Raw genomic sequence first — 13,327 nt, 5'->3', positions numbered from 1 at the left:
CGTCCGGTAGACAGAGAGGTAGATAGCCGGGATATGGGCCTGGCTCGAGGCTAGCTCAAGGCTAACTGGTGCTTGATTCAGGGGCAGTGGTGATTAGCCTACAGCAACATCCATTCGGTTGCGGCTAGCTAGTTGCGATCCGGTGTTAAAGTCCAGTGATTCAGTTATTCCGGCAGAAAATCTGATGTTCTGGGTGAAAACCGCTAACGGTGGCTAATAGCAAGTAGCTAGTTAGCTGGCTAGCTAGTTTCAACTGGAGATTCTAGATAAAGGTGAGTAAATAATAGAATCCATTCCACATTGAGTGAGGCGGGTTGCAGGAAAGTATATTTAGTAGAAGGATGAAAAGTGTGATAGGGAGATATATACGTAAAATACAAACAAATACAAAAAAACTGGCTATTTACACGGACACACAACAGAGAACACGACCGCACTGCTACGCCATCTTGGAACTAATAAAGTGTCCCAGTCTCATTCCCCAAACTGGACAGGCTTTAGGATCATGCAGTCTGTGGCCAAACAAGCAAAATTAATGGTTCCTTTGAGAGAAGTGGTAGTGGAAGGATAGTACAGGGTCTCTCACATTCACACACAGACTTTACTACAAGCTGGGGAAATGTATGGTGAAGAACATCTACAGCATTTATTTCGACTAGGCTAAATGGAGTAATGGTAAATGTTTTCTTTTACCATGACTAAAATATATGTATTTGTCAGTCATTTGTTAAAATGTAAAGCTTATTTTGACAAATTATAGATTTGGACAAATATAGACTGCTCCAGTCTGTGAAATTATTGTCAGTGTTGCTGACTGTGTTTTGTTTGAAATGGAATGACTGACATCCGTGTTTGATCATGAACCCACTCTTCCTCATCCGTGCTTCTCCTCTCGATCGGAATTCTCACATTCTCGTGTAATAATTTGGCACACAGGACCCTGCTGTGGGTTTCTGACAATTTACCTGTGTTTCATAGGTGCGGGTATAAAGAGACGTTCTCCTCCATGCCCATACTCGGAGCGAGCGGATGGGCGAGGTCACCTGCCTGCTGAAGCCACCTGATTAAAAGCTCATTTATCTAATTTAACCAACACCCAGAAAGCACACATTTGAACAAGAGAGAAGTGTGCCCTCTACGCATAAACGGATTACTTTTTACTGTTGGTGGAACGACTATCCAGAAATTATTCAAAACAAATGGGGGCCTTTTGGTTCGTGGAGTTGGGCATATTAATATTATTTCTCCAGGTAAGATTATTTTTGTTTCTACTCTGAAAGTAACGCGCAATGTAGGCTACGCCATTTACCTGGGAATACGTTGGCTACAGTCTGAACCAGTATCTGTGCTTAGAGATCTCTCTAACACACATATACTGGTTAAGCTACAGCCCTTCTTTAAAAACTTGTTTATGATTTAACTTTTCATTATTCATCGGGTACATTTGTTTTAGTCAGCGTTGCGTTGGTCGGTTATTTGTTTAATTACCAGGTTAACGTACCCGGAAACGTTTTTTTTTTTTTTTACACACCCGGTTATTTTATTATTATTTTGAGCTTCTTTTATCCAAACATATACTACATTTCACAATAGGGTGCTGTGTTATTTGTAGAAGATCAACAATAGTAGTGAGTGGTAATTATGATAGCATTTCTATGGTAATCTGGGTTATATTTATTTTGTGGTAATCTGGGTTATATTTATTTTGTGGTAATCTGGGTTATATTTCTTTTGTAACCTTGTGCAGTTGATTATAAATAATACAACTGACCTTTATTTTATTTTTTCCTTTTGTAAGGCTTTCAAGCCAGGGGCGTCGGAGGAGTCAAAATGTCTACCAGGTTTCAATTCAGAAATGTACATTTTCAAAGTGGAAAGAAATCACTTACAAAGTGGCCGGAGACTAGGAAAAGGTAAGAACTAACTAGTGGTAGCTTTCTTCTTCAGTGGGGTTTATCGGCGGTTGGCATCCAACGTTATGGTGCATTACCGCCACTGTACTGGAGTGGAGTGTGGGCCAGAGACAGGGAGAAACTAAATCCTACCTGCCAGCCCAGTTGCTCTTAAAAAAGATAACACAATATTTGAGACTATATCTAATGACGTTCTACTCAATATACTCTTTAAACTAATTTCCTGTATCCCCTTCTCCCTCATACTAGATCTCATCCTCTCTCTTTCCCTCTGATACTGCCCACACTGTAGCAATACATGCTCCACGGTGTCTGTTTCCTGACAATAATCACACTTTCCTGTTGGATGCTTTCCTATCACATTTAATGTCTTATTCAATTGGCTGGGTCCCACCCTTACTCTTGTAAAAATAGCCTCCTCTCTTCTGTCCCTTCCTGCTGTCCTCCCCGACTTTCCTCTGTACTTGAAATAAATGCCTTCTTCTCTATTCTACTGCGCCTGCCATCTCTGCACCATCACTGTATATATCAGTCTTTTTGCCTCTGCCTTGCTCATTGAAACTTCAACATCAACATCCCCACTACTAAGTGCTTGTTTAGCCAGTTCATTTACTGCCTCGATCCCCTCCACCCCAACATGGGATGGGACCCATGTAAATCTTATCTGAATACCCATCTGTTTAATCCTGCTATGGGTTTGTAGCACCTCATAAAGCAGGTCTTATCTGCTATGTGAGCTAATTAACACTGCACATGAATCAGAGCAAATAACTACTGTCTTGTTTGACTTACTCCACCCACTGCAAGGCCAACAGTATGGCCATCAGCTCCGCCATATATACAGACAGATGATCTGTAATACGTTTCCTGACTTCCACCCCACATTCCTGCACTACAAATGCTGACCCAGTATGTCCTGTCCTTGGATCTTTTGAACCATCTGTGTAAATGGCCACAAAATCCTGATACACAGTATCCAGACGTCTCTTAAACAAATCAGATGGATCAACACCCTCCCTATTTGAAATGTCATCCAACTCAAAATTCCAACTCGGGAACTCAGGCCTCTTTCAAGAGCTCCAACTTTTCAACCTGAAGATCACCGACGTCATGATTTGACCTTTTATTCTTCCGAGCCCCAGTTGTTTTGAATGCTGCATAAGGCCTAAGATTTTTGAAATGAGTGTCATCACTTCAGATTACATTGTAGTTTCATTCATAGCAGACAGTGTTCTGCTTTGAATATTTCAGTACACATAGAGATTTTTAAAAAATACATTATTCAATTTGTCAGAAAAGTGGTTCAATTGGAAGTATTTTGTGTTTCAAGATTTGTTCCGTCTCCCCAGACAGCCTTCGTGATTCCTAATCAAACTGTGCATATCTCTGTACATTGTACAGGCAAGCCACTGAGCACACTTCGTTTTTAGATACTTGCAGGTCTTGCTATGATTGTGGGCCTTGTGTCTTTGGCTTCTCTATGAACTTACACTGTGATTCACAAAAATAATTTAGAGCTATAAGGTGAGTGAACTTGCTGACAGCAATTTATGTTCCATTTGGTGTGTCCAAGGTTGTCAGCCGTTGTTTAACGGCACAACAGATGATGAAACACAAGGCTGGCTAGTTTCACAAGGCTGCTTTGTTTCTAAGTAAATCATTGACTCATGTCTCTGGGACCTCCAGTAACTCCCTTTGATAGGACTTTGTAACTGTTTGTTGAGGTGCGGCTGGCAAGATGACCCTGTACATTACTTGGCAAATATGGCATGGCACTGGCCTTCCCCTGTTTTCTCAGTCTTAGTTTATTTACAATAGCATTGTGGTGTTTTGTCTGTCCAGCATTGGTGCTAATGGAGGCTCTTTTTTTTTTTTGGACTGCATGGCCATGCACGTCTCAACCCAATCATAGAGTTTGCAGACGACACAACAGTGTTAGGCCTGATTTACCAACAACGACGAGACAGCCACTTGTAAAACAAATGACAGATGGCCTGATTCTTTATTGTTGATCTGGATTTGAGCTTTACCACCTACAGCTTTCTTTAATTTATTGAAAACATTGGTGACGACCGCCATCTTGCCTAAAGAGTGGTAGTCGCTGTACCTTTTACCTACCTGATTCTCTAGTACTTAACTATCAATAGAATGAGCAGAAAGCAGAAGTAGGTACTGTGGCATACATCCAATTCAGTTTTACTAATGAAAACCACACTTCCATATCTTTCTCAACCACACATTTCTCGTTTTGTGTGTCATTACAGAATTTCTGCATAACATTTAGCCAGTTCATTAGGCTGGAAAGAGGTTTATTGATTTTGGGTTTCTAAACGGCAACTTTTATTGGGCAGTCTAGGCCTAAGTGAAAGAACTACAGAAAGATGGGGGGGGGGGGCAGAATTGTAGGTCATTTAAAAATATAAATAATACTCAATCAACTTATTTTGTAAAATAATAAGGGCATAATGAGACACTAATACCTGAGTGATTCAGACCTCTTTGTAGAGCTAGGCCTATGCCTCAGGATGTTTAGAGTAGTAATGTGAAGCCAGAGGTTGCTGCCCACCTGTCCTTGAGTCTTAACCCAGGATAACCCTGCATAATGTCTTGCGATTAGGCCTAGGTTTTTAAGAAGGTCATTTGCTGCTTTGTTACTATGACCAATATTCCATTTATACAGTGAGGGAAAAAAGTATTTGATCCCCTGCTGATTTTGTACGTTTGCCCACTGACAAAGAAATGATCAGTCTATAATTTAATGGTAGGTTTATTTGAACAGTGAGAGACAGAATAACAACAAAAAAATCCAGAAAAACGCATGTCAAAAATGTTATTAATTGATTTGCATTTTAATGAGGGAAATAAGTATTTGACCCCCACTCAATCAGAAAGATTTCTGGCTCCCAGGTGTCTTTTATACAGGTAACGAGCTGAGATTAGGAGCACACTCTCAGATTCCAAACTCTCCACCATGGCCAAGACCAAAGAGCTCTCCAAGGATGTCAGGGACAAGATTGTAGACCTACACAAGGCTGGAATGGGCTACAAGACCATCTCCAAGCAGCTTGGTGAGAAGGTGACAACAGTTGGTGCGATTATTCGCAAATGGAAGAAACACAAAAGAACTGTCAATCTCCCTCGGCCTGGGGCTTCATGCAAGATCTCACCTTGTGGAGTGAGGAATCAGCCCAGAACTAGACGGGAGGATCTTGTCAATGATCTCAAGGCAACTGGGACCATAGTCACCAAGAAAACAATTGGTAACACACTACGCCGTGAAAGGACTGAAATCCTGCAGCGCCCGCAAGGTCCCCCTGCTCAAGAAAGCACATATACATGCCCGTCTGAAGTTTGCCAATGAACATCTGAATGATTCAGAGGAGAACTGGGTGAAAGTGTTGTGGTCAGATGAGACCAAAATGGAGCTCTTTGGCATCAACTCAACTCGCCTTGTTTGGAGGAGGAGGAATGCTGCCTATGACCCCAAGAACACCATCCCCACCGTCAAACATGGAGGTGGAAACATTATGCTTTGGGGGTGTTTTTCTGCAAAGGGGACAGGACAACTTCACCGCATCAAAGGGACGATGGACGGGCCATGTACTGTCAAATCTTGGGTGAGCACTTCCTTCCCTCAGAAAGGGCATTGAAAATGGGTCGTGGATGGGTATTCCAACATGACAATGACCCAAAACACACGGCCAAGGCAACAAAGAAGTATCTCAAGAAGAAGCACATTAAGGTCCTGGAGTGGCCTAGCCAGTCTCCAGACCTTAATCCCATAGAAAATCTGTGGAGGGAGCTGAAGGTTCGAGTTGCCAAACGTCAGCCTCGAAACCTTAATGACTTGGAGAAGATCTGTAAAGAGGAGTGGGACAAAATCCCTCCTGAGATGTGTGCAAACCTGGTGGCCAACTACAAGAAATGTCTGACCTCTGTGATTGCCAACAAGGGTTTTGCCACCAAGTACTAAGTCATGTTTTGCAGAAGGGTCAAATACATATTTCCCTCATTAAAATGCAAATCAATTCATAACATTTTTGACATGCGTTTTTCTGGATTTTTTTGTTGTTATTCTGTCTCTCATTGTTCAAATAAACCTACCATTAAAATTATAGACTGATCATTTCTTTGTCAGTGGGCAAACGTACAAAATCAGCAGGGGAACAAATACTTTTTTCCCTCACTGTACATTTACCGAGTGAGTTTGTGGTGGCTCTAATCAGTTTCTCTCTAGAAAGCACTGATGAAATAGGGCTCTTGTGTTATTAATTTGAGGTTAATGCGACAGTGCTTTCAATCTGCTCCTGTTGTTGAAGTGCTTTTAATGGTTACTTTTTAGGCCCACATATGTATTATGGTTGTGAAATATTTTTAAAAGGAAATCCTCTGACCACCTTTCTCTGTATGACCTTGAAGTGGTTTTTGATGACTGCACCAGCCGCACCAGCTTTCTCTTTCACTCCGAGGATTCACGCTTCAAAGTAGATGGCGACGGGACGCTGAAACTGAAGAGGGGGGTGACTCTACATAATGGACATGAGGAGTTCTATGTCTCTACCCACTCCAAGGGCAAGAAGATCACGGTTCCAGTCAGAGTGCTGCATGAGGCCAGACACGGCCACCACCACAATCACCATCACCATGAGATGACAACCCAGCCCCAGGTATACGACTGGTCAAATTAATAAGACAATGCTGTCCTCTAGGGGATAGATGGGCAACTACATCTCCCTGGAAGTGTTTCAATTACTTGTATAGCTGGAAATATTCTGTCATTGAAACTGATTTTTTTTTCTCAGGTCAATTGATGACGTTTGATGGCAGTTTTTGTAAAATGCTCTTTCTGTGTGTGTGTGTGTGTGTGTGTGTGTGTATAGACTTGATATTTCATGGTTTTTGTTTGAATTCCACAGCCTGGAGCAAGTCTGTCTCTACCAGTTCTGAACTTCCCCAAGTCTTCAGGAGGTCTGAAAAGAAGGAAGAGGGACTGGGTCATTCCTCCCATCAACTTCCCAGAGAATGACCGAGGCCCCTTCCCCAAGGATATGGTGCAGGTAAGTGTCTTGTAGGTTAAGGATCGTTTTTTCCATTACTCTAATATCAGTGTCAGTGTTGCACATTTCTTCATTGACATGTGAATATTATTATCCTTGTAAACCAGATCAGGTCCAACAATGATAAAGAGGTGAAGATCCAGTACAGCATCACTGGCCCTGGGGCAGACCAACCTCCTGTGGGACTCTTCACTGTGGACAAAAACTCTGGGGTTCTCTATGTGACCCAGCCTTTGGACAGGGAGAAACAAGACAAATACATTGTACGGTTTGTGTATCCTAATTTTCTTCCCTTAACTTAATTAAACTGATATGTAGTTGAAACTACAGTTTTTCGCTACTTTTCTCTCTAGCTCCTAGCCCATGCTGTTGCAGTGGGTGCAGGTATAGCTGAGGAGCCCTTGGAGATCATTGTGAAAGTCATCGATATGAATGACAACAAACCTGTATTTACCCAAGATCCATTTACGGGAACAGTTCCTGAGGCATCAAAACCAGGTATGTTGTTCACACACGCTCACTATTTACAATACTTAATAATGTGATATTCTTTAAGGAAATTTATGCTAGAACGATTTTGCTTTAATTTATTTCACTGTTCAGGTGACGAGGTCATGAACGTAACGGCCACTGATGCTGATGAGAAGGGCTCTGCCAATTCTGATGTCAGATACACCATTATCAAACAGGACCCTCTACTACCAAGCCCCAACATGTTTGTCATCAACCCTGTGACCGGATGGATTCGGGTTAACGCACCTGGGTTGGACAGAGAGGTTGGTCTCTTTTCTAATCAATAGTCTTGTCGATCATTTATTCGTTGTGTACATTCTACTTGCGTGACATTTGTGACCCTGACTTAATTTACTACTTAATTTGTTTCAGAAAATTCCCAAATATACTTTGGAAATCCAAGCCGCCGATATGGAAGGAAATGGCCTTACCAGCTTTAGCAAAGCCATCATTACAGTGACGGACAGCAATGACAACGCGCCACAGTTTGTGACGCCTTTGGTAAGCACATTTCTGAAGACATTTCAAATTGAAGCCTTACCACTGTTGTAACACATAATGAAATTGCCCTTTCGTTGTTGCTTTATAATCATGCTTCTCTCCTTTGCAGTACACCGTGTCAGTCCCAGAGAATAAAGTGGATGCCTTGGTGGTGAAAATGCCAGTGACTGATGGAGATGAGCCTCACTCCTCTGCCTGGGCCACCACCTACAAGATAGTTGACGGGGACCCTCAAGGCCTTTTCAGTGTGAGCACAGGCCCTAGCAAGCTGGAGGGCATCATTACGACAGCCAAGGTATGTTGAAATCCTCTCCTATAGATATAATTGAGCTGCTACTCTGGGGGCGTAGCAAAAGCAACCTGTCAATGTAGCGTTTTAGCTGCTACTCTGGAATGATTTCCTGGAGGAAGCAACTTGCACTCCCCTTCGTATTTATTTGGACAGTGACGCTAAAACGTTTTCATTTGGCTCTGTTCTCTAGCATTTTTTTTATTTGAGATCCAATGTTTTATATGAGGCAACATTACATAATGTCACCTTTTTTATTTGAGGGTATTTTCATACATATGTTTTAACGTTTAGTAATGAAAGTACTTTATGTATCTAGTCCCCCCATTTTGAAGGTGCCGTGAGTATTTGGACAAATTCACTAATGGCGTATTGAAGTAGTCAAAAGTTTAGTATTTTGGTCCCATATTCCTAGCACGCAATGACTACATCAACTTTAACTACTTTGTTTTCGTTGTTTGATTGTTGTGCCCAATAGACCCTTTTCCAGTACACGACACACTAACGTCATGCACAGTTGAGCGCGACTCTTGGCAGCAGTAAGAAAGCCATCGCCATCTGCGCCCATTCAACACAGCCTAGATTTCCGTTTTTATTACTTCTAAACAAAATCACTTTTGGGGGTTCTCATATGCTTAAAATTATGTTTTGATTCTTGCTTGAACAGTCGCTAGGGTTATATTTGGTGATGGTCTTTGCAAAATACCTATTTTGGATGCCGCAATTGTTAGCTAGAATGCTAACGCTCATTGATATAGGCTGTAGCAAAACCTAGACAGAGCCATTTTACTTTTTGAAGTTCAAGCGTTTAAAAAAAAATGTATAATGCAGTTGATTTGCGATAATGACACAAATATTATATTAAGCAGGACATTCATACGAGTCTTAAAATCCAATTATAATCCAAAAGTAGTGTGAAATGCACTCGTAAGCAACATGTAAATAGAGGCTTTTTTTTTTTGCTGCCGTTGTGTAAGAACTCCCCCTTCTGCCACCAACTTGAGCGCATCGCCCTTGTGCGACAATGTTTGCAAACACAGAAAGTGGTCTATAGAAATGAATGGTAAGTAATGTATTGTCATTTTGGAGTCTCTTTCTTCTTCTTTTTTTTGTGTGTAAATGAGAATAGAATGTTTCTAAACTCTTCTACATTAATGTGGATGCTACCATTGTGGATAATCATGAATACATCTTGAATCACGATGAGTGAGAGTTCGAGGGAAAAATATCATACACCCCCCAAAAATTATAACCTCCCCTGTTATTGGTAATGATGAGAGGTTAGCATGTTTTGGGGGTATGATCTTTATGCCTCCAACTTTCTCACTCATCATTATTCACGATTCATTCAGGATTATCCGTAAACATGGTAGCATCCACATTGAAGTAAAATTGTTCAGAAGCATATAGTTATTTACAATAAAAGTGATTCTTATTTACCATTCATTTCTATTGGGCACAAAATAATCCGAAACTAAACCAAAACAAACTGAAAATGCATCTAGCAAGTTTGTAGTCGCATGCTTGATGTAGTCATTGTGTGCTAGGAATATAGAACTAAATAATACTACACTTTTGACTACTTTATTACACTGTGAATATGTCCAAGTATCTATGATGCCTTCAAATGGGGGGACTAGATAAATAAAATGCTTACAATTTATAAATGGTAAAACTGATATTTATGAAAAGACCCTCAAATAACAAGTTACAGTATGTACTGTCACTTCATATGAAACATTTGATCTCAAATCAAAAATGCTAGAGTATAGAGCCAAATTAAAAGTTTTGGCTACACTGTCCAAATAAATATATAGGGGAGTGTATGCTTGTAGATATAAACACCAATATCCTGATTCTATAATGTCTGAAGGATTCCTATGCTGATGGGCTATTCTGTTCTTTCAATACAGCCCCTTGACTTTGAGAAGAATAACAAGTACACTCTTCTGGTCACTGTGGAGAATGAAGTCCCATTCGCCGTCAGCATGCCAACCTCCACTGCTACTGTTATAGTGAATGTGGAAGATGTAAATGAAGCTCCAGTCTTCACCCCAGTGGAGAAGATTATCAAAACACCTGAGGATCTCCCTGTTGACAGTGACCTGGTTCCATACACAGCCACAGACCCAGACACTGCAAGGAATCAGAAAGTCACGTAAGATTATAACTTCATTTACATTTTCTTATATGTTTTGTAAGATTTGAAGAGGGGAACATTATTTTTATTTTTTTTACATTACATTTACTCAACAGATACAAGATAGGCAGGGATCTTGCTGGATGGCTCAGTATCAACAAAGACACTGGGCTGATCAAAGTCAAGAGCCTCATGGACAGAGAATCCCCTTTTGTCCAAGACAACAAATACTCTGTTATTGTTCTGGGCATTGACAACGGTACTTCAATTTTCCCTTTCTCTAATGTTAACTATTAATATTTCAAGTTTAGAAGATGACCACACCCTGAACTTCACCTTTTGAGTGACATTGCTCTAATTTGCAGATGAAGTCCCGGCAACTGGCACTGGCACCCTTATCATAGAGCTGGAGGATGTGAATGACAATGCTCCAACCATTGACGAGAGGGTGATTAGGGTCTGCAACAAGGAGTCCTCCCCACAGCTGCTGTCAGTCACTGATAAAGATGGCGCGGGCTTCGCTGCTCCATACACCGTACAGCTTCAGGGGTCGTCCAATTCTAACTGGACTGCCAGAATGAATGACACAAGTATGCATACAGTACTATCCCCCCTTTAAAACAATTGCGTTGTTTGATGTTAAATGTTACCTGTTTTCCATTTCAGAGACTGGTATTATCCTGACACTGAAGACTATGTTGGACAGTGGAGATTACACAGTTGTCCTGAGAGTGTCTGACAACCAGGGCCTGCACCAGGACAGCACCATCCAGGCCTCAGTGTGTGACTGCAAAGGAGCTGATGTCCAGTGCATCGATAAAGCTGTAGCAGGCTTCGGCCTCTCTAGCATTCTGGGAATTCTAGGAGCCGTCTTACTACTCCTATGTAAGTTGTTAATTTGTTAAACCCGTTACTAAAGTGTTTGGTCAATGCTGTCCTCGAAGCCTACATATGTAATTGTTAATAGACAATGAAGTGCTAGTTTGTTGTGCTCCACAGTGTTGTCTCTTCTGCTGCTCATGTTCCTGAGGAAGAGAGGTGGTGAGAAGAAGGAGCCTCTGCTGCAGGAGGACGATGTCAGGGACAACCTCTACTACTACGACGAGGAGGGAGGTGGCGAGGATGACCAGGTGAGGGGAGAGCACACCAGACTAGCTCAGAACAAGCCCACTAGGCTCTCCCAATGGTCAATTTATTATTGGGATATGCAATGGTTTGCAATAACAAATCTGTCACTCAATGTTTCTAAAGTTTATGGTTCTGTATGTTCGAATCTTGGAATATAATACGTGTCTGTACATCTTTCCACTTTCAGGATTTCGACTTGAGCGTTCTGCACAGAGGTCTGGATAACCGTCCTGATGTTTTCCGTAATGACATCGCTCCAACCATGGCCCGGCCAGAGTATCGCCCACGACCCGCCAACCCAGCCGACATTGGCAACTTCATTGATGATGTGAGTAAAGTCTTGAACTGATTTATACTGTGAGTGGAATACACAGTTAAGATCATATCTAGGTCGTCTGAAGATGATTTGTCATTGAAATAACTGGATTTGACATGGATAAATGTAGTTTATGCTTGTTTAAAATGTATATTCACCAAGGTGCTAAAATGTAATCTTTCTGTTCACCAGAACCTGAAGGCAGCTGACAACGACCCCACTGCTCCTCCCTACGACTCCCTCCTGGTGTTTGACTATGAAGGAGGTGGCTCTGAGGCCGGCTCCCTCAGCTCCCTCAACTCCTCCAGCTCAGGAGACGACCAGGACTACGACCTCCTTCAAGAGTGGGGCCCACGCTTCAAGAAGCTGTCTGACATGTACGGAGGAGGAGAGGATTGAGAAGTCAGTCAGCCACTAAACCTTTCTGCTTGGCAAGCGTCCGGTTCTCTACACTTGAGTCTGTAGACTGAAGACACCTTCTTTATTTCCCCTTTTATGTGTTTCGGGCACATCTACATTTTGGCAATTCGATTTGTGCAGACATGGGACCATTTTTAGAAAAATTTGTTCAATGCTCGTCTTCAGCATGGGGAGGGTGGCACACTCTTGGCTCTGCACTAGCAGGATGTTGACATGGATTTTACACAGTTCAGCAGTGCTTTCTAATGGACTCTTAACAACCCCAGATTATACTTGAATTGAATTTGCTTTGTTTGCTGGTTTTTGCTTCTATGTTGGCATCATAAAGTTCTGTTTTTTTTTCTATAAAGACGATCCTTTGGCATGAAATTTAAGTTACTGAAAGCCAAATCAGCCTTAGGATTTTTTTGTTAACAGAGATTAATTATCAAGCTCAATAAATGCTTTTTAAAATGTTTGATTTAACGTCTAAGTTTGGTAGTTTTATTCCTTTTCATTTTAATCATATTAAGTATGTTTTTTTCTTTTTGCTTCTGAAGAAGCACTTGTGAATTCTTTTTTTTTTTTATAAAGGATATCCCTTTGGTACAATGATGGACGTGAATAGTTTTATTAAATAAATTACAACATGTCAGTCTTTTTTTTATATATATATATACAGTGAGGGAAAAAAGTATTTGATCCCCTGCTGATTTTGTACGTTTGCCCACTATAATTTTAATGGTAGGTTTATTTGAACAGTGAGAGACAGAATAACAACAAAAAAAATCCAGAAAAACGCATATCAAAAATGTTGATTTGCATTTTAATGAGGGAAATAAGTATTTGACCCCTCTACAAAACATGACTTAGTACTTGGTGGCAAAACCCTTGTTGGCAATCACAGAGGTCAGACGTTTCTTGTAGTTGGCCACCAGGTTTGCACACATCTCAGGAGGGATTTTGTCCCACTCCTCTTTGCAGATCTTCTCCAAGTCATTAAGGTTTCGAGGCTGACGTTTGGCAACTCGAACCTTCATCTCCCTCAACATATTTTCTATGGGATTAAGT

General features: G+C 41.2%; 1 protein-coding gene across 1 annotated transcript; it reads left to right on the top strand.

Moving 5' to 3' along the window:
- The first annotated feature begins 576 nt into the window (after positions 1-576).
- Positions 577-12,742, top strand: LOC311127148 (B-cadherin-like). Its single transcript, XM_084158924.1, has 17 exons — positions 577-675; positions 979-1,250; positions 1,799-1,913; positions 6,333-6,580; positions 6,830-6,970; positions 7,078-7,233; positions 7,324-7,468; positions 7,574-7,746; positions 7,856-7,984; positions 8,094-8,279; positions 10,187-10,431; positions 10,530-10,672; positions 10,779-11,003; positions 11,080-11,298; positions 11,413-11,543; positions 11,729-11,869; positions 12,050-12,742. Exons 2-17 carry the CDS (start codon positions 1,200-1,202, stop codon positions 12,254-12,256), a joined length of 2,655 nt encoding a protein of 884 aa, XP_084015050.1. The 5' UTR covers positions 577-675; positions 979-1,199; the 3' UTR covers positions 12,257-12,742.
- The last annotated feature ends 585 nt before the right edge of the window (positions 12,743-13,327 follow it).

The sequence above is a fragment of the Coregonus lavaretus genome (assembly GCF_964263955.1).
Source record: "Coregonus lavaretus genome assembly, chromosome: 4".
Lineage (NCBI taxonomy): Eukaryota > Metazoa > Chordata > Actinopteri > Salmoniformes > Salmonidae > Coregonus > Coregonus lavaretus.
Note: the sequence above shows the minus strand (reverse complement) of the source record. Positions and strands in the feature narration are given on the sequence as shown.